At 41.6% G+C, this 24,769-nt stretch overlaps 1 protein-coding gene and 1 long non-coding RNA gene across 2 annotated transcripts in view; both read left to right on the forward strand.

The window, feature by feature from the left end:
* LOC117314489 (uncharacterized) overlaps positions 1–13,012 on the forward strand; it is a 71,894-nt gene extending 58,882 nt beyond the window's left edge. Inside the window, exons 2-3 of the long non-coding RNA XR_004529237.2 lie at positions 1,251–1,304; positions 2,793–13,012. This is a non-coding gene — a long non-coding RNA (uncharacterized lncRNA). The remainder of the gene's footprint in view (positions 1–1,250; positions 1,305–2,792) is intronic.
* Positions 13,013–15,107: 2,095 nt separating this feature from the next.
* SLC35F1 (solute carrier family 35 member F1) overlaps positions 15,108–24,769 on the forward strand; it is a 421,767-nt gene continuing 412,105 nt past the window's right edge. The window contains exon 1 of the mRNA XM_033867657.2: positions 15,108–15,782. Within this exon, the coding sequence (XP_033723548.2) occupies positions 15,610–15,782 (173 nt within the window). The 5' untranslated portion in view covers positions 15,108–15,609. The remainder of the gene's footprint in view (positions 15,783–24,769) is intronic.

The following is a 24,769-nucleotide window of genomic DNA, read 5'->3' on the forward strand; positions in this document are numbered from 1 at the left end:
TAAAGATTCACTATTAAGTGTAAGATTTACTCTGTGGTAGAGATCTTTTACTGGATTAATAATCGTTCTGTTCTTAATTTTTATTTAAATCATAAACATGTTGAATTTTATCAAGTACTTTTTTGCATCAATTAGTATCACCAAACATTTTCTTCTTTAATTTGTTATTGTGGCAAATAATTCTAATTTCTAGGTCAAAAAGTTGTAGGTGAGGCTTGTCTTTTGTAAATTGTGTATAACAAGATTTTAAAAGATTTCTGTATGACTGCTTCCTTACTTTCTGGTACTTCAAGATGCTTCAAGCCCATCTTATATTTTCCCTGCTCCAGCCCTAGAAGCAGCCATTTCTTCAACGGTCCCTGGTTCTCTTTAATGGAGAATGGTATTTAGAAAGCAAGACTGGGTGCTACGTGTGCTCACTGCTATTGAGGTATTCTAGGCCCTCTCAGTAAACAGAGGTAGAAAGCATATATATATATATATATATATATATATATATATAAAATGTCTATACTGTTCTTTAATTTCTATATTTGTGGTTCTAACTTCATGAAGGTGATGAGAAATTGTACCCAATATCCAGGCACAGATTTTGGTTTTAGTTTCTTGAGGACAAATCTACTCTTCATTACTCAGTGCTGCCAGCCTGCTTTCCATGATAAAAGCCAGTGAGCTGGGCTTCCCTGGTGGCGCAGTGGTTGAGAGTCCGCCTGCCGATGCAGGGGACACGGGTTCGTGCCCCGGTCTGGGAAGATCCCACATGCCGCGGAGCGGCTGGGCCCGTGAGCCATGGCCGCTGAGCCTGTGCGTCCGGAGCCTGTGCTCCACAACGGGAGAGGACACAACAGTAAAAAAAAAAAGCCAGTGAGCAGAGTTTTTCTTTCACTGTTCCATGGATGGACTGAGCTCTTCTTTCTGGCTTTTATCTTTAGGCAGGGAGCTCAGTCCTCACTAAACACAAGGTTTGCAGCCTCAGCTATACACCTCTCTCAGGCACCAGATCCTACCCCCTTACCTCATGTCTCCTGACACTCTTCAGGACTATTTAGCTTTTGTCACCCCTTCAATTTTAAATTTCTTCATATTTTCTGGTATCTGTGGGCATCTTTTGCTTACTTTGGAACTCTAGTAACTATAAGAAAAATATTTGATTTATTTTATCTAGCATTTTTATGTATTTGTGTTTATGTGTGTGTATCTACACATTAGCTTCATACACTGTATTGAATAGAAATTCTGTCTATTCACAGCTAAGGAAACAAACACCAAAAAGTTTGCGTGACCCAAGGTTACAGAGCGAGTTGGTAAGAAAACTGTGTGCATGCCCTTTTCTGGTATTTCCACTTTACTTTCCTGCTCTTGTGGTAACTGCAATTGTTTCAGAAAGTTTAAGCCTTTTCATGTACGACTTTTCCTTTTCAAAAACGAATTCAGCTCTAAAAACTTCCAGAGTTCTACACTGTGATCAACTGCCCTTGAAATGTTGCCATAGAACTGATAGAGGAGAACAGAAGATCACAATAGACTTAGAACGGATTCCCCTTCATTTCCGGCAATCTGAAGTGTATTTAATTTACCAGCCTAATTCTGGAAGAGAATAGTACTTGGCATCCACAAATACCTCTAAACTTGCAGAATATTAATTCAAATATTAGCCATATACACACTCATCAGTTTGTTGGGATTTACAAAGACAGTATTTATAGCTCATCCTCTCATGTAAGAAATATTCAAAATGATTAGATTAAAATATCTAGATTTAAAGATGTAGGTCAAATTCTGGACTTCCTCTTGCTAAGGAAGAGAGGTTGGACATATCAAAATGGGAGTAGATGTTTGTTTTATGGCTCAGAGTTTGGAAGAAGAAAATTATCAAAATGCTCTCATTCCATTATGCCTTGTCTATTCTTCATTCTTGCATAGTCTTTGTAACAGTTGGTTGCCTATTTGTGGTTGTTTCATTACCCTTAAAAAGTAATAAGACTAAAAAAAAAAAGTAATAATCCTGAGAAATTGTTTACCTAACAGAATATTCTCAAAATTAAAGCTCTTTACTGACAGAATGAATCATATAAAATAAGTTAACATTGTAAATTTAATTCTAATTTTTTCTGAGAAACTAGTAAAGACAAAACAAACACAAACACAACAGCCTCCTTCTGCATTGTAACCACACTTTTCCATTGAAGCCAGATGAATTTTAGATATAAAATGTGGCTGATACTACATTGCTCATATTATTTTTAAGCAAAAGAAATGACTCTATCAAAAATGCATCCTAAATAATTCACCACTGAGATGTGAGAATCACTTAACTAGATTCTTTCCTTAACTCTGACATCTACATTAATGATGTCTAATGTTGATTAAAATTCAAGGATCAGTTATAGTTGGGTAAACCACAAAAGTTACTTTTTAAGCCCAAATTCTCCAAATTTTTGTAGTAAATATTACATGTAATGGAGCTTTGGTATCTACTTGTGGACTGCTCAAAAGTAAATATCTTAAATTAGAAACATACCTGTGTAGTTTGTGGGAAATTATTAAACCCTTTACAAATATGTATTATAATACAGTCACTGGAACTATATTTCAATTGATTTATTCTAAGAATCAAAGTGCGGTGTACAGCCAGGAGATTTTTTATTCATGGTCATTTGTTATGTCTAAACATCACAGTCTGGAGATAAAAGAATTCATTGTGTGTCAATATTTGTAGAATCTAAACTTTTTTTTTTTTTTTTTTTTTGCGGTACGTGGGCCTCTCACTGTTGTGGCCTCTCCCGTTGCAGAGCACAGGCTCCGGATGCACAGGCTCAGCGGCCATGGCTCACGGGCCCAGCCGCTCTGCCGCATGTGGGATCTTCCCGGACCGGGGCACGAACCCGTGTCCCCTGCATCGGCAGGCGGACTCTCAACCACTGCGCCACCAGGGAAGCCTGAATCTAAACATTTTAACTCATCTACATAGTCTGGCAAATATTAATGAAAATTGCTATTGGACCTGATATAGTTGTTCTCTTTCTAGGAAAAACTCACGTAATTATGGAAGAGAGAGACCTCAAGTGCAAGATTCTTGGCTGTCATTGACTATAAGTTTTTTCTGTCTTTTCTATGAAAAGAGAAGGAGATATAAGTTAAATGAAGTATTAATTTACGTTAGTTGTTCCAAAGATGCTTATCCAATAATCTCTGAGAAATAATTTGGAGGCCCAAGAACTGTATTTGGTAAATTAATATATTAAATTATCTCTCTGGAGCGCCATGGAATTCCAGTGGTTCAGATTATTTCCTTTACTTTGAGACTGAGGCGGCTTAGGTCCATGGATCTACTATTTAGAAGAGAGAGCCTTCTTTTCTGCTTTCATGCCTGCAGCAATTTATCGGTTCTTTACGTTCACATCTTTTCTGGAAAGAGCAAACCCATATGCTGTACAATCACTCTCTGTTCTAACAGTACACTCTTTTCCATTTTGATTCCCTCTTACCTGCTTTCAGAAATGTTTACAGCAGTTTATTAGAAAATAGCATCCATGGCCACAGCAGCCACCATTGTGAACAGGTCACTTTCCCTGGGCGTTTTCCGCTCTAGTGGGTCCACATGTGGTACCTGAGGTGATGCTGAACCGACAGCATCTTGGCACACAGGGCAGACTGTACACACTACCCAGAGCCTCGCACAGGGACCTGCTTTAGTGTTATTTTGCAGACACAAAATGTAATGTCCTTCAAAATAAAGGGGCAAAGTATTTCCATTGTTCTCTTTTACTCTTTGCCTTCTTTTGGTTCTCCCACATACGTGTATTTTCTCTAAGAAAAGAGGTAGCCATTTGATGCTTTGATTAATCCCGTAAGTCCCAACTGGGCTTCACTGAACAAAAAGCCTTTTCAAGAGGACAGTGGGAACATTTTTCATTACTATTTCTGAAGAAAAAGAAAACTAACATAACAACATAATAGAGTGGTGTTTCTATAGCATTAAAGGTCTATGCATCTCTTTTACCCATTTCTTTCTGGAAGTTCTGAAAGCAGAATTTCTACTCCTGGTAGGGAGAAAACGATGTGGGGTGTGTGTGTGTGTGTGTGTGTGTGTGTGTGTGTGTGTGTGTGTTAAGTAAAATGAAACAGTTAAATAATTGGAGAAAAATTAAGCCTCTTTTCATCCTCCCCACTCCCCTTTCCCTAAACATGTCCAGGCCAACCAACTGTGCTGAACACTCCAAGTGCATTTCCATAACCATCTCATTAGGCAGCAGAGCCAACACCTGGTTAAGCTCTTTTGTCAACTGGCAGGCATTTAGTACTTGAAAGAAATCCGTTTGAAAAGATTTGACTTTTCCCTCTTAAAAAATACCCCAATTATCTTTAAAATGATGGCACATTAGCAATTACAATTGTCCTCCCCCAATGGAATCCCTCCTGTCTCCTCTACAGGAACAGCGCTTTGTCTGCATTTGATTGGACTGCTCTAATGAGGTGGTCCTCCCACTGTCGCTTAGTTAGGCAACTGATCTCTGGCTTATCTATGTTTTCTAGGCTTTCTTGGCAAGTAAACAATGGTGACCTAGGAAGGAGCTTGACACTTTGACAAGATGATCACACTCTTTGATACTGGTGAAGCCCCACAGGGGAGAAAGCATATTTTATCTTTTGTGAAGTAAGCGGTGGCTGGGAGTGAGATCTTTAGATAGACTGATGCTCATTTATGGTATTTAGTGGAAAGTAGCAGGGTTGCTAAACACCCTGCAGAATGTGGGACAGTCTTACAAAAGGAAGAACTGTCCCATCTAGATGTTACAAGTGTCCCTGGAGAAAAACCCTGGGTCTAGTGTATACTGAGAAAGGAAGAATGTCTTAAGTCGTTCCCGAGTTTCCCATCTGGCAGTTGCTCGCTGTGTCATATGAAGCCCCTGTTAGTCCCAGTTGCACCATGGGCTACTAGTTACCTTGCTTCTAGTCACTTTCTGACATTCCTGGACACGGTCCCTGTCAAAGAATGTTTCTCCCTCTCCCTGGAACCAGTGTGAGGACCGACTCCACAGTGCCTCTCTGCTCCGCAATTCCACCAAGTTTTTATCTGATTCTACTGGGGTTTTGGCATAACCAAAGGAAAAGACATTGTGAATAGGAAAATGTTTAAAACTTTATACTAAATATGACTTTCTCCATAGTATAAGGGGGAAAAAAGGGATGGAGTTAGTGATCTTGCTAACCCATTCTTAAGTCTGAGATGCTCCATTAGAACACCCTCTTAATCTCTGCCATGTGAATCCATTTTTCAGAAACTTTGTGCTCTACCCATGGAATTATCTTGCTTCAGGATCCGTCACCTTCCTCAGCAGCATGTTTTCTGAAGTCTGGGTAAGCCTATCTAGAATTTTACATACATACACAAACACACACACACACACATATACATACTTACATATATACACATACATATATACACATATATATGTCTATAGTGTAGAACAGTGACAGTGTTGTGTAGTATATGTTGTATATCTAATATATATAGTATATACAATGTATACAGCATATGCTATACTACATATACTATTCTAAGTACATATATGTGTGTCTGTGTGTATGACATATACTAGAAGTTTAATCAAGGCTCATTGAATGAATGAATAAATGAATGAATGAAACAGATCCCCTCCCGTCTATTCTTGAAGTAAATCCTCTATTTTTGCTTAAGATAGTTAGATTTGGTTTCTGTTGCTTGAAGTTAATAATCCTGACTGAGAATTGGATGGTTATTTTTAAGAAACCTTATCTTTTGAGAAGAAGAATTCAACCCAAATCCATTATTTGCCAACCACAGAGTTTGTTAGTTTTCTCTGGCTCAACTCTGCTCTTGAGCTCTAGTTAAACGCCCTTCTTACACAGCTGGGTAATACTTCATTCCAACCTCATTTCAGATGTTTAGCAGGCTTTCTTCCATTGCAGTTCTATTGAACTGACATGAGGTCTTCTCCTAACCCTGCTTTCCGACTTTCTAACACTCTGTGTAAATTGCATATGCAAGAACTTCAATCCTCATGCGTGCTGTCATCAGCAATTCCTGACAGCCCTACCTTAAAACTTTATGAAGACTGGTCCTCCACATCTATCCCCTTTGATCTTTATATCCCTTCCCTCTTTGTGCCTGGTTGTCTTCTGGAAGTAACCATCTCTGTGTGACACTAGAAAGCGATTCTGAGGGAGAGGAGGGAGGAGAAGGGACTCTGACTTTTCCGGAAGCATCCCTCCCGGGGCAGATGGCAAGTTGCCCAGTCTTCTGACTGATGTTTTTCTGACTCAGTGATTAAACAGGGGGGACTAATAAAGTTGTCTCGCTCCCTATTATCATGTGGGTATCATACAGCTTCTCTGTGTAGTTAGTTTTATCTGTTGTACTCTTAGAGGAAATGCCTCTCAAATTCTGAGCATCAGCTGAGTATCATTTTTCGGTTGCAACCTCAGAAATGTATACATCCCTGTATGGTTCTTTACAAATATTTTAGTGGAAATTTGGGGAGATCAAGTTAGAGCTGAAACTAAAAGGTCCAAGGATTATTCATATACAAATTATATTTCAAATGTTTTTCTAAGGGCCTTTGTCCAAATATGACATATACGCTCATGTATGAGTCAAACTAGTACTTGCATTCATGCATTTCGGATTTTAATACTGTGATTCTCTAAGTTGGAGACATAGTCTCGAGGTCTGAGTGTTGACTGTTGTCAGTGTTGGAACTCTGGTACCCTTAGCTCCGCTACAAATCCTTCTAGTCCTCAAGAAGGTGTTAAAAGTTTCAGTGGTAAGTTGTCAAAATACACCTGCTGCCTTGAGGCTCTCTGTTCACTGTTGGGCCATTATTTCCAAAGATGCTGTTGGCCTCGGCATGACTTTCAGAGTTTGTCTGGAGCCTTACTGATGGCAGCCACAACTTTCACTTTCCTCCCCGACGACTGCTCTTTGAGTGTTTCTACTGGGTTGGCCAAAAAGTTCGTTCGGGTTTCATCATAAGCTGTTATGAAAAACCCAATATATTCATTTAGATTTAAGCTCTTTGAATGTGGCAGGCATGCCCTATGTTTTCGTAAGAAGCCTACAGACCCCATACACATTCTGGTGTCCTGTGCAGAGGAGACACTTGATGGCTGTTGGTTTATTGATTACCATGACGGTGGAGGTTGTCATGCGTCAAGTGGCAGGCTCCCAGATTGGGAAACTGAATCTCAGCTCTACAAGTCATTAGAAAACCATGCTATGAATGGGGAAGGACTTTCCATATGTATTACATGTATTTATTGGCATTTTCTGTGTTTGTAGCCAGTATTTCCCATGTGCTCTCTCATTTAATTTACACTTTACTGCAGACATAATTATTACATTTTTCACTGACAGAAAAATTCAGGCTCAGAAGTGATTACATGGTCATAGTACAGAGAACAACAATAACACTTAGGAAATTCCAAGGGTTTTAGGAGCTGTGAGCCAGGAACCATGGCCAAAGACCAAATATATGAGAAATGTATTTCTTATAAATCACAATATCTCAGCCATTCACTGAAGTTGTGAAGAGGTTATTTCAGGAGAAAGATACTGAGTTCGGTTTAGTGATTTGGGTTCTAGATGTTTGTGGGATAAAAAAGTGAAGATGAAAAAAAAAAAAGTGAAGATGTGCAGTAGGCAGTAATCTATACTAGTCAGAAGCTCTGGAGAACCACTTTGTCCTGACAAATCATTTCAAAATGATTTGAAAGTCATTTGCATTTAGATGATAATTTAAGCCATAGAAATATACGAGATTGCCTAAGGAGAGGTTGTGGAGCAAAAGAGAGGAATTTAGGACAGAGCCTCAAAGAACACATTTAAAGGACATACAGAGAAAAAGACTCCTGCAAGAGAAACAGAGAAGAATCAGTCAGAGAAAGAAAACCAAGAGTACAGAAACAAAAGGAAGAGTTTCAGGAGGGTCACCTGTGTTACATGGTTTATACGTTATACAAGAGTCAACAAAATAGAGACTGAGAAGTGTCTACAGGATTTAGCAACTAGGAGGTCCTCAGTAACTTTGGAAAAATCAGTTTCTGTGGAGTGGTGAATGGGAGCAGTTGGGTAGAAACCTGGCTGCATAAGAGTGATAAGTGAGTGTGAGGTTCGAAAAAGGAGAGAGCAAATGTAGACAACATGGTCAAGAAGTTTCCCAGTAAAGGAGATAAAATGCCTTTAACTAGAAGGCATTCCTCTGACAAACTCAGAGGTAATGTTATTGTTGTTGCTGTTGTTTTGGAAGGGAGAGATTTGAACAGGTCCAAATGCTTACTGTAAGGAGACAGTAGAGGGGAGAGTTTAAAATTGCAGGAGAGGCAGGTGTACTTGCTTGATCAAGTTCCTTGAGAAAGTGAGAGAACATAGGCTCCAGAGCACAGGTGATGCGAGTAGCCTTAGGAAAGGTGAGGGATACCTCTTCCATCGTGAAAGCTGAGAGGGAACAAAAGACGTAAATTTGTAGGCTTGATTGTGGGAAGCTGAGGGAGTTCTCAACAGCCTCTATTTTCTCTGTGAAGTAGGAGGCCAATAACTGATGAGGGCGAAAGAAGAGGTGGTGGAGATGGTGGAGGTGTTGGTCGGAGAATAGGATATTTTGACATACGTATTTTAGAAAGCACTCAGTTTTTTGTGATGATAAGGACCACGGGAGTGAAGGAAGAGCTGATGAAAAGATCATTGGAACTAAGGAACAGAGGAATCAAGGCATTTAGTAGGTCATTTATTTGAATGTTGAAACAAAAGTCGTCGTAGGAACAGGTAGAATGAGAAAGTGAGTCAGGGACTAAGATGATCAGTTAATGAGTGGTATTGGCAGCAGGTCAATAGGTGACAGCAATAAGGAGGGGTAGTAAGTTGTCAAGTGTGATGTCGTGAATTTCAAAGGAGATGTAGATTTTAAAGAAGTGTAAGGAGAAACGTTGTGAAAGAAGAAACAAGAAGCAAGAGGCTTCCTATCCTAGTTCTGGGACCAAAGCTAAGTAGAGTGTAAGAGAAAAAGCAGCACCCACCTGAAAGGGCTTCAGAGGGAGTGGAGTCGTAAGGGACATTCAGATTTCAATTACGGCAAAGAAAGGTGAAGATGCTGAAGATAAAAAGAGGAGTTTTCTGATAACATATCATGAGTCCTAGAAGGCATAGAAAAAAGTTAAGCGTGTGGGAAAGGTGGGAGATCAAGTCAGTTTAAGGATATATGGCTATCATCCTGTGGGTGATGGTCGATAACTTAGAAAGCTTGGGATTTTGAAAGTAACTATCAGAGATATGAGGCATGAGCGGCTCAGTCTCACAGGTGAAGTTGTAGTCGTCAACAAAAATAAGGAGCCACTGGGGACCTGCCCTTGCTTGCAGCTGATGGTTGCTTGTTGCTAAGGAATAAGAAAGGCCCTCTCTTTTAGGCAGCCATTGGCATATAGATGATAATTAAAATCATGGGTATGATGAGCTTGTCTAGGGGGTGTAGAGTGACAAGGAAGGGGTCTAGAGACTGAGACTTGAGGAATTATGACATTTGCTGGCTGGGTGTAGGAGAATGAGCTTATAGAGAAGACTAAGAAGGAGCCATCAGGTTAGAATAAGACTAGAAACGTGTGGGTCATGATGGGATACACCGGGAAAATTTGTTTTATACAGAAAGGATTAGTTAATATTGTCAAAGTCTAAGGTGAGGACTAAAAACCCCGTCGACTTTTATAACATGGAAATCACTGATAATCTCAGCACGAGTTTTATATGAAGTTACTGGACAGAAGCCAGACTGATTGAGGAGTGAAGGAAAAGTGAGAAAACTGGGATAATGAATCGGCAAGTTCAACAGTTTGGCTTTGAGAGGATGATGAGAAATGGGAGGGTGATGTGGGATCTAGAGAAGGTATCTTTTTTTGAAGATTGGAGAGACTTGAGTATGTTCGAATATCTACAGGACAAGGGAGATGTTTTATATATAGGAGGGAGAAGAGACAATTGATAATATGAGTAAAATTTCCAAGAAACTGAGAAGGAATGATAGAATTGCATTTCTTCTTAGCGAACACACCAAAAAAGGTTGGTTTGGAGGTCAAAGAGTAAAACTACAGAAGAAGTCTCAGAGGTAAAGTTAGTAGCTTTTGTGTTTGATTCCTAAACCACCTTTCATCCCAGATGTTTAGTCTTAGCCAATCATGGTATTGTCATCCTCTTTGCCTCCATAGTGTAGGACGGGTGTGTGGCCCAATCATGGCCAATGACATGTAAGAGAGGTCTGTCCATGGGTTTCTGGAAGACATGGCTCCTTTCTTTTCTGGATGTTGGTGTGTTTGGATCAGACACATAGAATTGCAATCTTCCGGCAACCCTGAAGTAACCAAGCTGATGGCAGAACCAACTCATTGAGGTTGGTAGAGAAAGATGGAAAGACTCTAGGTCTTTGGTAATATTCCTGAGACACTGTATTAACTAATTCTGGATCCTGCCCAACCCCTGGATTTCTCATTCTACGATACAATATATTTCCTATTGTGTGAGCCGATTTGAGCCAGGGGTTTCAGCTACTAGCAGTTGGATATGTCCCAACTAATGCAGTAGGATTAGTTGCTCTCAAGACAGAACTGACACAAGAATGCTAGCTGGCTTCTAAGGCTGGATGATACTCATTATTTTGAGATCTCACCAGAAATCTGTGGCCTTTACGCTGGTTCCACATAGAACATTGTGGCTGTTTGTTGTTGTTTTTGAATTGTACACACCTCAGTGCTGGGTGACAGAGACATTATTTTAGGACTGAATCAATACACAAGTAACTAGTGCTCACAGGGTCTAATGATCTTGCAAAGTCAGCTCTAACTAAATTAGCCCTGAGAAAAATTGCCCTTCAGTAAGGTTTTTGGCCTCTTTAAAATTTATTACCAAATAGAGAATATGGCATGTTCAAGTCTGAGTCACAAAATAAGAAACTGGAGTTAGGTACAAAATTAGGAGTTCACTTGGGTTTCTGAGTAAACAAAAATATCACAAATATATTTTCATGTATTTTTTTGGGAAGATTAAGTAGAAATGCTTTAAAAATAAAAAGAATTTATAAATAAAAGAGAAATTGTCATTGGGTTAGAGGTAGACTATTTGCCTTCTCACTATTTGACCAAGTAATGTTGAAAGATACCCAGTATGAGATAACTTATTCCCATTGACTTTAACAACTCACCGATGTTTACAAACCTAAGGGGAAAAAAAATCTACTATATCCAACTGAATGAATAAACTCAACCGTGTTTAATTTTTGATTTGTAAAGTGAAAAAAAATTGTTTACCATCTTCCTACCTTCCCCACTTTGCTGCCAGAAGATGTTAACTAGAAAATGATGTCTCACCATTTATTATATTCTATGATTTTATGTCAACCCAAAAGACAAGAAATTGCTTGTTGAATTGTAGCTGAATCTCTCTGTTGGGAAACTGAAGGTTTATCAGTGAGGAAAGGATAGGCATCTCCAGAGAATGGAAGCACAATTAGCAAATTAATGAATCTGTCTATAGATTTATTGTGACAATTATTTGTTAGCTCAACTAAGAAATTGTTGCAGCTCTTGATGGCGACCCCGTCTTTTCCCCCTTAGCTGCAATCTGCTTAGGAAGGTGCCTTGACAACACCAAGAATTCAATGGAGAAAAAAAATGTCAGAGTTATACTTCTGTATTTTCCCTTTCTTTAGAAAAAATGTTTATTTTTGTCAAATTTATATCTGTACATGGTTTAAAGAGTCGATCCTACAGCTTTGTTAAGCAAAACAGTGGTGCCTCTCCCCACCTCTCCACCATTTTCCCCTTCACCACAAGCAATCACTTTCCACTGTCTTAGCTGATTCTCTTATTGATCAAGATGCAGTGTCTGCATTGTTATGGCTCAGCAAACACAATTTGGAGTTTAGACAATTAGTGAACTGTGATTACTTTTCCCCTCAGGCCTGAACAGCTCTCAGTTATCACTGGAGTTCATAAGTACCATTTTTTGAAATTTTCTTTTTCACTTGTTGTTAAGACCTACCCATTCTACTCTTTTTCCCTTTCCCCTCTCCACAAATTTCCCACCAGCTTTGTTTTCTTCTCTCCTGCATGAATTCAATTAAGTGAATGAAACTCTGAAGCTCTATCATTCTAGATGCCATGCGTTTAGTAGTGTCTGTTGTGTAGATTCAACCAGACTTAGGAGAGAAAGAAAAAGAGTGAGAGAATGGCACGGGGAAAGTATATGGGCACTGGGTATTTGCAGTAGTACAAGCAATTCCAGACAACTGTTGAGCAATTTGGAGAGAATCATCCATCACTTCTGAAGCATAACTTTGAAGCTTTAATCTGATAAACACACAGGTGTGGTCTATGCTAAACAGATTGGTCATAATGCCTGGTGACGGAGGTCTGAATCACAGACCAAAGTCTACTCTTCCTTACACGAGTGGAAGTGTCTTCAAAATCAGCAACATTAGAGAAAGTGTTGCTGAGATTCAACTTCTGCTTCCTAAAGGAATTCAACAGTGCTAGTGTGTGTCTTAAGTGAGGTTTGGATGATGTAAGGGGAAGAGTGGAATGGAAATTTTGCAGTAGTGATGTGCCCATAACCACAACTGGTCAGAGAGGTAAACTGAGCAGTCAAGTATGACCCTGGCATCCACATGCCACTATTAAAAACTCCAGCCGACAGCCTTCATCCCTTGAGGCCAAAGAGGCAGCTGGGGGGAAAAAGGGAAATAGGCCTTCCCCTCATCTTTTCTGTTTAATTCCATTCAGACACACCACTTGACCTTTGCACTTTTAATACCTGTTTCTCTGTCTCTCAAACGCAATTCAGCTCCTTTTTAGGAGATGCTCATGAAACACAGAATTGGAGGATAAGAAGGGAACTGCTGTTGTATCCCCTTTACCATAATGAATAATAAAAACATCGTGCTTGAGACTGCTTTTGGGTCTTTTCTTAACAGCGAGATTGAAATTCTACATCTCTCATCCTGTTCTCTCCCATCTTGGTTTTCTCCCTTCCTGATTCAGCGGAGATTTAGATCCTTTGCATTCAGTGGTCCCTCTAGAGGAATGACCATGTGCAAATGCTGACATTGAAGTGCAGACACAGCACTTGTGACGTGCCAAAAATATTCAAGTGGAAGCAAGCCAAATGTGAAGGAAGAGGGCACTGAAGCAAACGTTCAAGGCAGACACCTGAAATTACCATAAATGTTGTTTTAATAGAGAGACTCCAACCATGATTTGTTGTCAGGTTCAGCTGAAGTGCATTTCATTCATCTCCTACATTTGGTGGGTCCTCCAAGGGCAAACTCATTATGAACTATTAGAATCTTAATGCCCATGAGGTTACAAACCTTGATCCTATTCGTAACAATTCTTCAGAGCATCCTGTACAAATCTGAGGTGGAAAAATATGAGAATGATTGCTGAGAAAGAATGGGACAGTGTGTGAATTATAAAGGGGAAAATGTTCTAATTTGAATTAATTTTGGTAGAAAAAGACTTCAGGGATATTTCAGGTGGTAACTGGGTTTTAATAAATTGAAACATAGATTGGAGAGTGTTTTTGGATAGCTGTTTCCTCACATGTTCAATGATTAAAAAAAAAAAAGTGCTCCCAATCTTGTTAAAGGAATGGTAACTTACTTCTTAACCAAAAAAATGAATCTCATCTTCTTTTTATCCTCCCGTCTCCCTTTTCCCCTCTGTTAATCAGACAGCCCATCCCTTTTTTCAGTGTTAGCTTTCTCCTCAACCCCCTTCTCTGTGGCACATCCTATCACCAGTATTTTTTTTTTTTTTTTTTTGCGGTACGCGGGCCTCTCACTGCTGTGGCCTCTGCCGTTGCGGAGCACAGGCTCCGGACGCGCAGGATCAGCGGCCATGGCTCACGGGCCCAGCTGCTCCGCGGCATGTGGGATCTTCCCGGACCGCGGCACGAACCCGGGTTCCCTGCATTGGCAGGCGGACTCTCAACCACTGCGCCACCAGGGAAGCCCTCACTAGTATTTTTTATTTGCTGGTTTCCAGTGCATTTGCATTCAGTGGTGGTATCAGCTTGCTTTTCTGTAGATATACTTACCTATTAAACATATACAGGGCAAATAATTCCACATACTGCACTGAAATGGAAAAAAATGTTAAATGTGTTTCATTTTTCACTATAGGATCTCTATCCAGGCAGTCTAGATAAAGAAAAATGTGAAAAATCTCTCTCTCTTAGGAGTCAACTATTAACTGGGATCTAGATCAATAGGTCTGAGAGATGCCTGGGACAGAGAATCAGTTTCCTTTGGTGGCAATATCGTGTTCAGGTCTAAGATTTCTGAGCCAGATACACAGGGGTTTTCCCTTTTGAGAGTGGAGATCTGTGGTAGTAGCGCCACTGAAGAAGCTGTCAGGGCCCCCTGCTGGGTGGTTTCCCTCATTTAACTCTTACAGCACCGCGGGGAGAGAGACAGTAGTCCCGCTGCACAAAGGAGAATTCAAGTAAATTGTTTAGGGAGTCTCTGCTAATAAGTTTTAGAGGCACGATTGGAACTCAAATCTGCCTACATTCCCTTCACAGTGTTATGAAACCGAGACGTTGAGTTGGTCTGATATGCTTTTTCCAGTCCCCAGAATGAATTATTTGTGAGAAGTTGTTTCTCCTCCAGTTTCTTCCAGGCCCGTTATAGTGACTGTAGGTGTAATATTTAGGATACTCGAGTTTGGCTTTGTAATCCAGGGCCGGCGCCCATTCTCAGCATCCTGTCGTTGTCCCGGGAAAGTGGTGCTAGCTTCCGCAGCATCTCGGCAGGAGAGGGGAGTTCCCTCTAACTAAAGAGGGAGGATCTATTTTCAACCTCACGAGCGGGGGGGGGAACCCACAAACAGACAAACAACAACAACCCCCAAAGAAAACAATCACAGCAACCCAGACCGTGGGCCTCTGGTGGACTGGGGACGGGAGGGTCGCGGCATCGAGGCACCTCGGGAGCGCCCTCTGGCGAGAACAGAGCGCGCGTCCCCCGCCCGGCCCCCCTTCGCCGCCGGCGCTGCGCCCCCGCCAGGCTCTTTGGGTTCACTCTCGGTCTCTCACTCCGTGAGACACAGACGGCAGCTTTCCGAGCGAGCGGGGGAACGGCTGAGGCGGCGCCAGCGCCACTGCCGCCGCTCGCCCCGAGAAGACCTGGGCACCGGGAGAGAAGCCAAGGCCCGGAGCCTCATCCCCTCTCTCCTCTGGGGTCTCCTAAGCCGACCGGCCGCTCGGCGCCCCCGCGCGACACCCTTCACGGCCACTTCGCGGGGCGTGCCGGGACTTGAGGACGCGGCTCGGGAAGAGCTGGGGCAGGAGGCGGCGGCGGCGGAGCGAGGGTGCGCACACTGGGACTGGAGAGGTGTGAGTGGCGGGCTGGGCGGCGGCGGCGGCGGCCGTAGCCGCGGGTGCCTCCCCGCCTCGCCGCTTGGCAGGCAGCACCGCCTCCCCGGGCCGCGGCCGCCCGGCAGAGTCCTCCGCGCGTTCCCGGGCCCGGAGCCGGCGCACGATGCGCCCAGCAGCGTTCTGATCGCCGCCGCGCCGCCGCCTCCGCCGCGATGATTCCCCCCGAGCCGCAGCAGCAGCAGCTGCAGCCGCCGCCGCCGGCCCCGCCGAACCATGTGGTGACCACCATCGAGAACCTGCCGGCCGAGGGCAGCGGCGGCGGCGGAAGCCTGTCCGCCTCCTCCCGGGCCGGCGTGCGCCAGAGGATCCGCAAAGTGCTGAACAGGTGAGCGGCGGCGGGGGCACGGGGCTGCGGCTGCGGGCGCCCGGCCCGGGGACCCCTCCATCCCCCGGGCGGCCCGGAGGCCCTTTGGGACGGACGGAGTCGCGTCTGGGGAGACTGAGGAGAGCGGGCGACGACGCGCCCCGCGCTGGCGGAGAGGCCGCGGCAGCTTTGTCCCGGAGCGGGGAGCCCCGGAGCGCCCGGGCGCCGGCTGGTCCGAGGCGGGAGTTCGGGGAGAGGCGGGGTTCTGCCAGCCTGGCTGCTGTGTGTCCGCGCTCACACCCTCGCACACGCGTGTCGCCTCGCGTCCCTCTCCCACTCGGGCTCCAGCTTTGCCCTCGGGGGCCAGAGCGGACCTGGGGGTGGCCGGGGAGGAGGCGGGAAGGCGCAGAGCTGCGGGGATGGCGTGGAAGTCGCCGGCCTCGCGCTCCGCCCGGAGGTATCCCAGCCCCTCGCCGGGAGATGGGGTAATGGAGACAGACCCGGCGGGCGGCGCGGGGACCCACTTCTCCCGCCCTGCGCTCCAGTTGCGGCTCCGACTCTTTCTGGCTGGGAGCGGGGATGGGAAGGCTACAGGCCTGGGTCAGACCCAGGCAAAGTGCAGAAATGTTGCGGGAAGGGTATGAGGAGGAGGCTCCTGGCTGTGTCGAAGCCAGAGGAGGCGAACGCTGGTGGCCGGCGCCTCCAGTGCTGGAATCTGCGCAGTGGATGGATCAAGGACGAGGCGTTTAGGATGAGAACCCGGGTTGATGTGAGGTGGGGCCCCCCCTGGCGCCCCTGAGTCGGCCGTGATGCGGAAGGGACTTTTTCTACTAAAGTAACTTGAAATGGTTGAAGAGCTGACACTTAAAAATCAAATAGAGAACTGGTTGTGTGTGTTTTTATTTGGGTGCGTGTGTGCCTTTCGATGCATCTGTTGGGGGTAACTCTTAAGGTTGCTCTGTGCGTACAGGTTTCTGTGTGGCACTCTTTTGGGGTAGCCGAGATTCCCCCCAGGGATTCACCTCGAGCTCTTTGGGGCTGAAAGCTCTAGTGGGAGCACAAAATACGTACAGAAATAGAAGCTTGAAAAGCTCCTTATTTTCGGAGTATGGTTTAATTTAGTCATATGAAATCCCAAACCATTCAGGAGTCTTCACCTGTGAAGACTTAACGTATATTAGCTTACTTGTGGGTACTTCCATGTGTTTCCATTTATTATCAAACGAGAAGAAATTCACTCTGAAGTGAGACAGGAGTTGGTAATAGAAACTCAAGCCCTTTACTTCCCTTTGATTTGTAGCTTAGAATAACATCTTCCAAAATATTACATATTACATCTAAAAAAGATAACGAGCAGAATAAATCAAGAAGATGCTGGCTCAGTACCTATTCTGTGGGCTTCCTATCCTTTCTGAATACCTGTGATGTTTTTGAATTGTAAATGACTTGGCATTGGCTGTTTAAATTTTTATGCAGAATATGTTAATTATTAATTTCCCTCATCAAGCTGAGAAAAAACTGGTGCTATTGTTCATTTATCTTTGCTTGATTGTAAGTTATTATTGACTCTGTGCAGGTTATTTCTTGATGTTTCATGGATCTTAGAGTCCAGAATAACAAGAGCACCGAGGTGGGAGCTGAGGGGCTTGGTCTGTCATCATTCCTCTGCCGCTGACTTGCCACGTGGCTTGGGGCAGAGCTGTTCATCTCCATGGCTCTTGGTTTCTTCATTTGTAAAATGTGTTTTGTACTTGTCTTACCTCTCTTATGATGGTTTCGAGAAATAGACTTGGGAAAGTATAAAGCTTTACACGAATTCATTATTCAACCGAATTCTGTTGTCTAAGGGAGGGCAGTGGGAATATCGTACACAAGTTAATTGAAGTCGTGGTAGATCAAGGGGAGAATGTTGTATTTTACTAGCCTTCAGTGATCTGTGACATGAGTTTTATAGAGGAGGAACTTAGACTGAAAGGTTGGGTCCGTGACATTTCCTGGCAGATACATCTGTGAATGGAACCCTAGGGTTATAGCCTTTAGATTTCAACTGAAACATTTGGTTGTCTTTCAAAGATCTTCAGAATTTTCAGTGTAATATTTTGTATTAAGTAGATGATCTTTCCTTAGCCTTAAAGGATAAGAAGAAAATATTTCTTTGGAGCAGGAGCGCCTTTGGTAAGGAGACTGAAAAAAGTCAGAATAAGTGTAAAAATCCTGGTGGAGTAATTTCGTTAGCATGCTGATGGGCTTGGCTTTTGCTCCATGATTATGTCAACAGGAGACAGCACTAGTTGTGGCTGTTGAATGGTTGGGCTCTGTGTAAAAGCAAGAGGTGGGGGGCGGGAGTGGAATTTTCGAGTTCCTGTGCCAGCACTTAGGTGTGGCTCCCCTCTGGTCTGAACCCTCCAGGTATCTTGGACTAGGCAGTAATGGCTTTAAGGCTGGCCCATTGGGTGCCATATCATAAGCATCTTTGTTCATTTTCTAAAAGCTAAAGATCCCTTTTTGCTTCTTTGTCTTCTTTTCCTCTTCCTCTTTCCTTAATACTTCTATTTCCTTCACCTACGTTGCCCTATCAACTAACTGTCTTCTGGACAATTTTCCTTTCATCTACCTCTGGCATGCAGCAACTTAGTTGCTAGCAGAAAGCGAGGTTGGAAATCTGGAAGTTTGGAGCCAATATGAAAAATATCCCTCTAACTTTTGGCGTGCAGATATACTGTTGGCAGCGTTCTAGTGCTGTGAGCTGGCCAGTAGAGTCTCTTCAGTGACTGAGTGGGGCATTGCACCACTGTTAGTTACTCTGAGCATCCCACTGGGCCAGAGGGGCGGTGCTGAGAGACTGAGGATGGTGCCCTGGGACGAGGAGTGTCAGACTGTGAGCACCGCAAGCCTGGTGAACTGCCTGCCACTGGTCACAGCCTGTAACAGTAGCTACCTGCCAACCCAGAGGAAGAAATGCCAGCACATATGCTGTCTGTATCCTGCCTACCGAGGGATAGGTAAAGGGAGAAGTACTGATTAATAATTAAACGTACTGTCTTTCAAGAAGCTTAGAATGAAAATGCAGTGTTACCTTAATGCAATCTGCCTTACATTGTCCTGCATCATTTTATTTCCTCAGTATATCTCCATATCCTTTCCCCTTTCTTTAAAGGCTTATTGAGTTGGATGGTTGCATTTTTTGTATGACAAATAGGGCATCTCACTGATTGACTACTCCCTGTAGAACAATTAGAGTAGAATATAATAGTATCCATGATTTTGGTGAAAGAGGAGGTGCTAGATAATTATTTTTACCAGTTAATGGGATGTGTCACATTCTTCTCCCCTGTCCTGTTCAAAATTGTTTTGGCAGTGTGATGCAAGAAGTACAAGATGATTTAGATGCTGGGATAATTGTTACTTCTTTAATTCCCAAAGATTTAGAATAATGTCTTGGTTCAAAGAAGGAAAAAATTATGGCAAACTCCTCTTCCCTTATTTCTTGAGTGTGAGATAGTATTTATTACCCTGCCACAGGCAAGCAAGATATGACAAAAAAGAAAATACTTCAAGGGCAACAGTTGATGACCCTCTCACAGAAACTGCTGATACTAGTAGATTTCTTAGAAACATATAGGAGTAGATACTAATCTATGTAGTATCTGAAGATTTCCTGCTCTAAAATGATTTCATTATGAAATGTTTGTGAAAAACGAGTGATAGCTTGTTTTATGTTTTGCATGTGTGCGATTTTATTTATCTTTTCCCACTTGAATATTAGTTTCAGATCTTAATAAAAATAACCATGAATTTCAAGTTTTGACCCAGTTTCTTCCCAATAAGAGATGCATTGGGTTGTTTCAAGTTATAAAGGCATTTCTGCCTTTTTCTGTCTTGTGGTGGGGATGTTTAATCATTGGAATGGAACCACGAGTGTGACTCTGGGTCATCCATCCATTTGATTTGAAACTAGCTGATTTCTAACTTACATTTTGATTTATTTCGTTAATTTTCAAATTTATGAAACTTTTTTGAATTGAAAACTAAAAAGCATTAAGGAAGATACATAGGAGAGTTGGTAGCAAGCCTACATAAAATCGATATCCATGTGGGAAGTTACCATATGTGATGGGACAGTATGTATATATAGCTTTTCTGAGTTATTAAGTAAGGCAGAGAGAACATGGTGAACCAACAGAAGGGCTGCCAGGAACAGAGTTATGCTTGTACTATTAGGTACAGTTGATGAAGACATCTGTTATCATTTAGGTGATCCTTTTTTATCAAATGGGACGACTTTTGTTAAAAAATTGATAGTGAGGCTCTTCCTCAAGCTACTCCTTCTAACAGATGTCAGAATGAAAGGGGAAGACCAACCAGTAATGAGGATAATTGATACAGAATATTCCAAATGGAACAGCATGGTGTGATTAAAAACAGACATTTCTAAGATTAGTAGTAAACAAAAGATGTCTGAAGGACACATTTATTTTTAACTAAAGGACAAAATTATAAAACTGGAAGATCATCCAGTATATTTTTTTGCATGGAGCTTGGAAAACTGAATGTTCATATTAAAGGAATATTTGGTTTACCTTGGATAAAGTGGTGCATTTCCAAGGAACTAACGTGTAAGAAAATGGACCTATCTTCATGTAATTTTTCTTTGACCTTTTACTCTCGCAAGGTCCTTCAGTGCCTCCGGACCATAATAAAAGATGTCTGTTTTTACTGTGCACTGCTATAGATGTAGACAATATGGCAAATTGAGTTGGCTGCCCATATAGTTCTAAAGTTACTTAATGCAAGAGCTGATTTATTATTTAATTGCCGTTTCTCATAAAAATAGAATACAGCATGTGAAAGTACCACCACCAGGTTTTAGTTTAGCTTTCTCATTCATTTGAGTTCAGGCCAATGAGCATTCACTGAACCTTGTTCAAACACATTAATTCTTGATTATGTTTCTAGAAAAGTATACTTAGAGGAAGTCAAATGCCAATAGATACATGGAAAAATACCCCATACTATTTGGCATATTTCTTGACTGTGACATGAACATCTACATGTATACATTCATTTATTCTTTTTTTTTACTTTAAACTTTTGAATTTTATTTTATTTATTTTTTTATACAGCAGGTTCTTATTAGTTATCCATTTTATACATGTTAGTGTATATATGTAAGGTCTGAAACCACATAACATAAACTTTACCATCTTAAGCATTTTAAGTGTACAGTATAGTAGTGCTAGCTGTATGCACGTCGTTATGCAGCAGACCTCTAGAATTTTTTTAATCTTGCAAAACTGAAACTCTGTGTCCATTGAACAATAACTCCTCTTTTCCCTTCCCCACTGACCCTGGCAACCACCATTCTACCTTCTGTTTCTAAGAGTTTGATTATTGTAGATACCTCATATAAATGGAATCATGCAGTGTTTGTCTTTTTGTAATTGGTTTATTTTATTTAGCATAATGTCCTCAAGGTTCATTCACATTGTCACAAGTGGCAGAATTTCCTAAGGCTAAATAATATTCCATTATGTGTGTGTGTGTGTGTGTGTGTGTGTGTGTGTGTGTGTAAGTAATACCACATTTTCTTTATCCATTCACTTATTGCTGGACATTTAGGTTACTTCCATCTCTTGGGTCTTGTGAATAAAGCTGCAATGAAAATGAATGTGCAAATGTCTCCTCAAGATCCTGTTTTCAGTTTTTTTAGGCTATATAACCAGAATTGGGATTGCTGAATCATATGTTCTATTTTTAATTTTTTGAGGAACCTCCATACCATTTTTCATAGCAGTGGTACCATTTTGCGTTTTCACCAACAGTGCACAAGGGTTCCAGTATCTCTACATCCTGCTAACACTGTGTTTGTTTGTTTTTGATAGCAGCTATCCTAATGGGTGTGAAGTGATATCTCATTGTGGTTTTGATTTGCATTTCCCTAATAATCACTGATTTTGAGCATCTTTTCATATACTCGTTGGCCATTTGTATATCTTCTTTGAAGAAATGTCTATTCAAATCCTTTGCTCATTTTACAATTGGATTGTTTGGTTTTGTTGTTGTTGTTGAGTGGTAGGACTTCTTTATAAATTCTGGATATTAACCCCTTATCAGATATATGATTTGCAAGCATTTTCTTCCATTCCAGTGGTTGTTTTTTCACTCTGTTGATTGTTTCTATATTCATTTGTTCCTAATCACTTTCTGTGTGCTGAGTCCTCTTCTGGAGGACACATACATAGCAAAACATTATTCTTGCTTGAAGGACCTCAAAATCTAACTGGGTAGCTTGGCATATGTACTGCTATTGAGAGTGAATGATTATAATCTGTAATCTGAATTTTTATGCATAATGCTTAATTGTATGCTTCTAAATATCTAGATGCTAGAATCATATAAATAAGTTGTCCTGTGTTTTGTTTAAGTATATTATTATTAAACTTTTTAAAATATTGTTTTCTGCTAGATTTAAATTTTCAAGTCTCAAGAAAATTTACCTATGTGACTGTGATGTTAAAAAATACCTTACATACCATTTTACAAGTTCTGATATTATGAACCATCAATTCCTGCCCTTTTAACAAATTAATTAGGGAAAGCTAGTACAACTGAATACACATTTAAAGGAGGCTAAACATAAAAAGAAACGAAATCGAGTTATTTGTAGTGGGGTGGATGGACCTAGAGACTGTCACACAGAGTGAAGTAAGTCAGAAAGAGAAAAACAAACACCATATGCTAACACATATACATGGACTCTAAAAAAAAATGGTTCTGATGAACCTAGGGGCAGGACAAGAATAAAGACGCAGGCGCAGAGAATGGACTTGAGGACATGGGGGTGGGGGGGAGGGTAAGCTGGGACGAAGTGAGAGAGAGCATTGACATATATACACTACCAAATGTAAAATAGATAACTAGTGGGAAGCAGCTGCATGGCACAGGGAGATCAGCTCGGTGCTTTGTGACCACCTAGAGGGGTGGCATAGGGAGGGTGGGAGGGAGATGCAAGAGGGAGGGAGTATGAGGATATATGTATACATATAGCTGATTCACTTTGTTATAAAGCAGAAACTAACACACCATTGTAAAGCAATTATACTCCAATAAAGATGTAAAAAAAAAATAAAGGAGGCTAAAAACGAAAACATGCTAATTATATCCAGATTTATAGTGACAGGGCTACAATTCCTAATCATTCCTGGCTTGGAGATAGTACAAGGTACTGATCCGTTGTGTAAGACAAATACTTCACTGGTTTCTCTTTTCCTCGTCCACTCATTCATTCAATCAGTCAGTCATTTATTCAATGAGTATTTATTAAGTGTTTACTATATGTTGGACACTGCTGGATCAGAGTGGTGAACCAGACAGTCATGGGGCTGACGTGGACCCTTGAGTGCCATTGGCGGAGTTTCTAACTGTTACTACCCTTTCAATATAATCTATCAAGGGGACAATTTAAGTAAAGTAGAAATAAAGATAACATACATCAAAATGATTAGATTTTCAAGCTGATCTAACAGAGATGCAGAAAAAAGCCCCATAATTTAGCTGTTTCACCTGTAAGAAAACTACTCAAGAGGAAGACTGAACCCATAATAAAATTACTTGGAGTTTACACATAGGTAAGAGGCAGATCTTTCTTGAGGAATACAATACAATTTGTTTCACTTAGGACTTTAAACAAAGGAGGAATAGCCATTAATGTTCATGTACTTTCAGAGTGTTAGAAGAAAAAGTGCCATTTCAGGGCGAGCCTATCAAGGTCATTGCCATATAACCCAAGAGAATAGAGTTTCCTGAAAATATCAACATTCTGACAGTGCATACACAACTTTGAGGGAGCTTGGGGACATGTTTGTGCACTGCAGGTAAGAGAGATTGAGGGTGATTTGGAAGGACTTGATTGCTTTACTATGTAATTTGATACAACCTATGAGTGTTTGAATTAAAATGAGCATTTAGACAGTAGCTCAAATTCTTAAATTTTATATTATAAAGCATACATTTTATATTATAAAATTTTACATCATATGTTATTCTCATAATAATCTTTTTATAGATGTGGAAACCAATTTTTTTTTTTTTTAGTGTTTCTTTATTTGGCTTTACCGGGTCTTTGTTGCAGCATGTGGGATCTTTTTACTTGTGACATGCGGGATCTAGTTCCTTGACCAGGGATCGAACCCCAGCTCCCTGCATTGGGAGTGTGGAGTCTTAACCACTGGACCACCAGGGAAGTCCCATGGAAACCAATTTTTATGGTAACACAGCTAAGTGCTTTTATAAGACTACAGAGGAAGGAGAGACTAGGCTGGAGACAGGGCAGGAGGGTTTAGGGATGGCATTTGTCCTTGGCATTGGAAGATGGGGTCTTAGGTTGGGCTGCTATAACAAAATATCATAGACTGGGCAGCTTAAACAACAGACATTTATTTTTTACAGTTCTGCAGGCTGGAAAGTCTGAGATCAGAGCGCTGGCAGATTGCATGTCTGGTGAGGGCCTTCTTGACTTGCAGACAGCTGTCTTGTACCCACACATGGTGGAGGGAGAGAGTGAGAGTGAAAGAGAGTGAAAGGGAGAGAGAGATCTCCTTTCCCATCTTGTAAGGATACTAATTTCATAATGAGGACGTCACCCTCATGACCTCATCTAAATCTAACACCTCCAAAGGTTCCACCTCCAAATACTATTACACTGGGGAGTTAGGCTTTAACACATGAATTTTGGCGGGGACATAAACATGTGATCTGTAGCAGATGGGTAGGATAGGAACACGTGCAAGAAGGGAGATGACAGAAAGGATGAACCAAATATAGAGTAAGAGACTGGAGGAGGATTAAATGACCAGTTTGACAATATTATATGTAGGTAAAAAGGCAGTAGAGTGAAGTAAGGCTAGAATTGCAGGATGGAGTCAGATAATGGAGAAAGCCTTAGACACTCTAATATGAGTTAGACTGTGGGTTATTATTTTTGCAGGTTATTGAGTAGAGAAAGGACT

The sequence above is a fragment of the Tursiops truncatus genome, chromosome 12, assembly GCF_011762595.2.
Source record: "Tursiops truncatus isolate mTurTru1 chromosome 12, mTurTru1.mat.Y, whole genome shotgun sequence".
Classification (NCBI taxonomy): Eukaryota; Metazoa; Chordata; class Mammalia; order Artiodactyla; family Delphinidae; genus Tursiops; species Tursiops truncatus.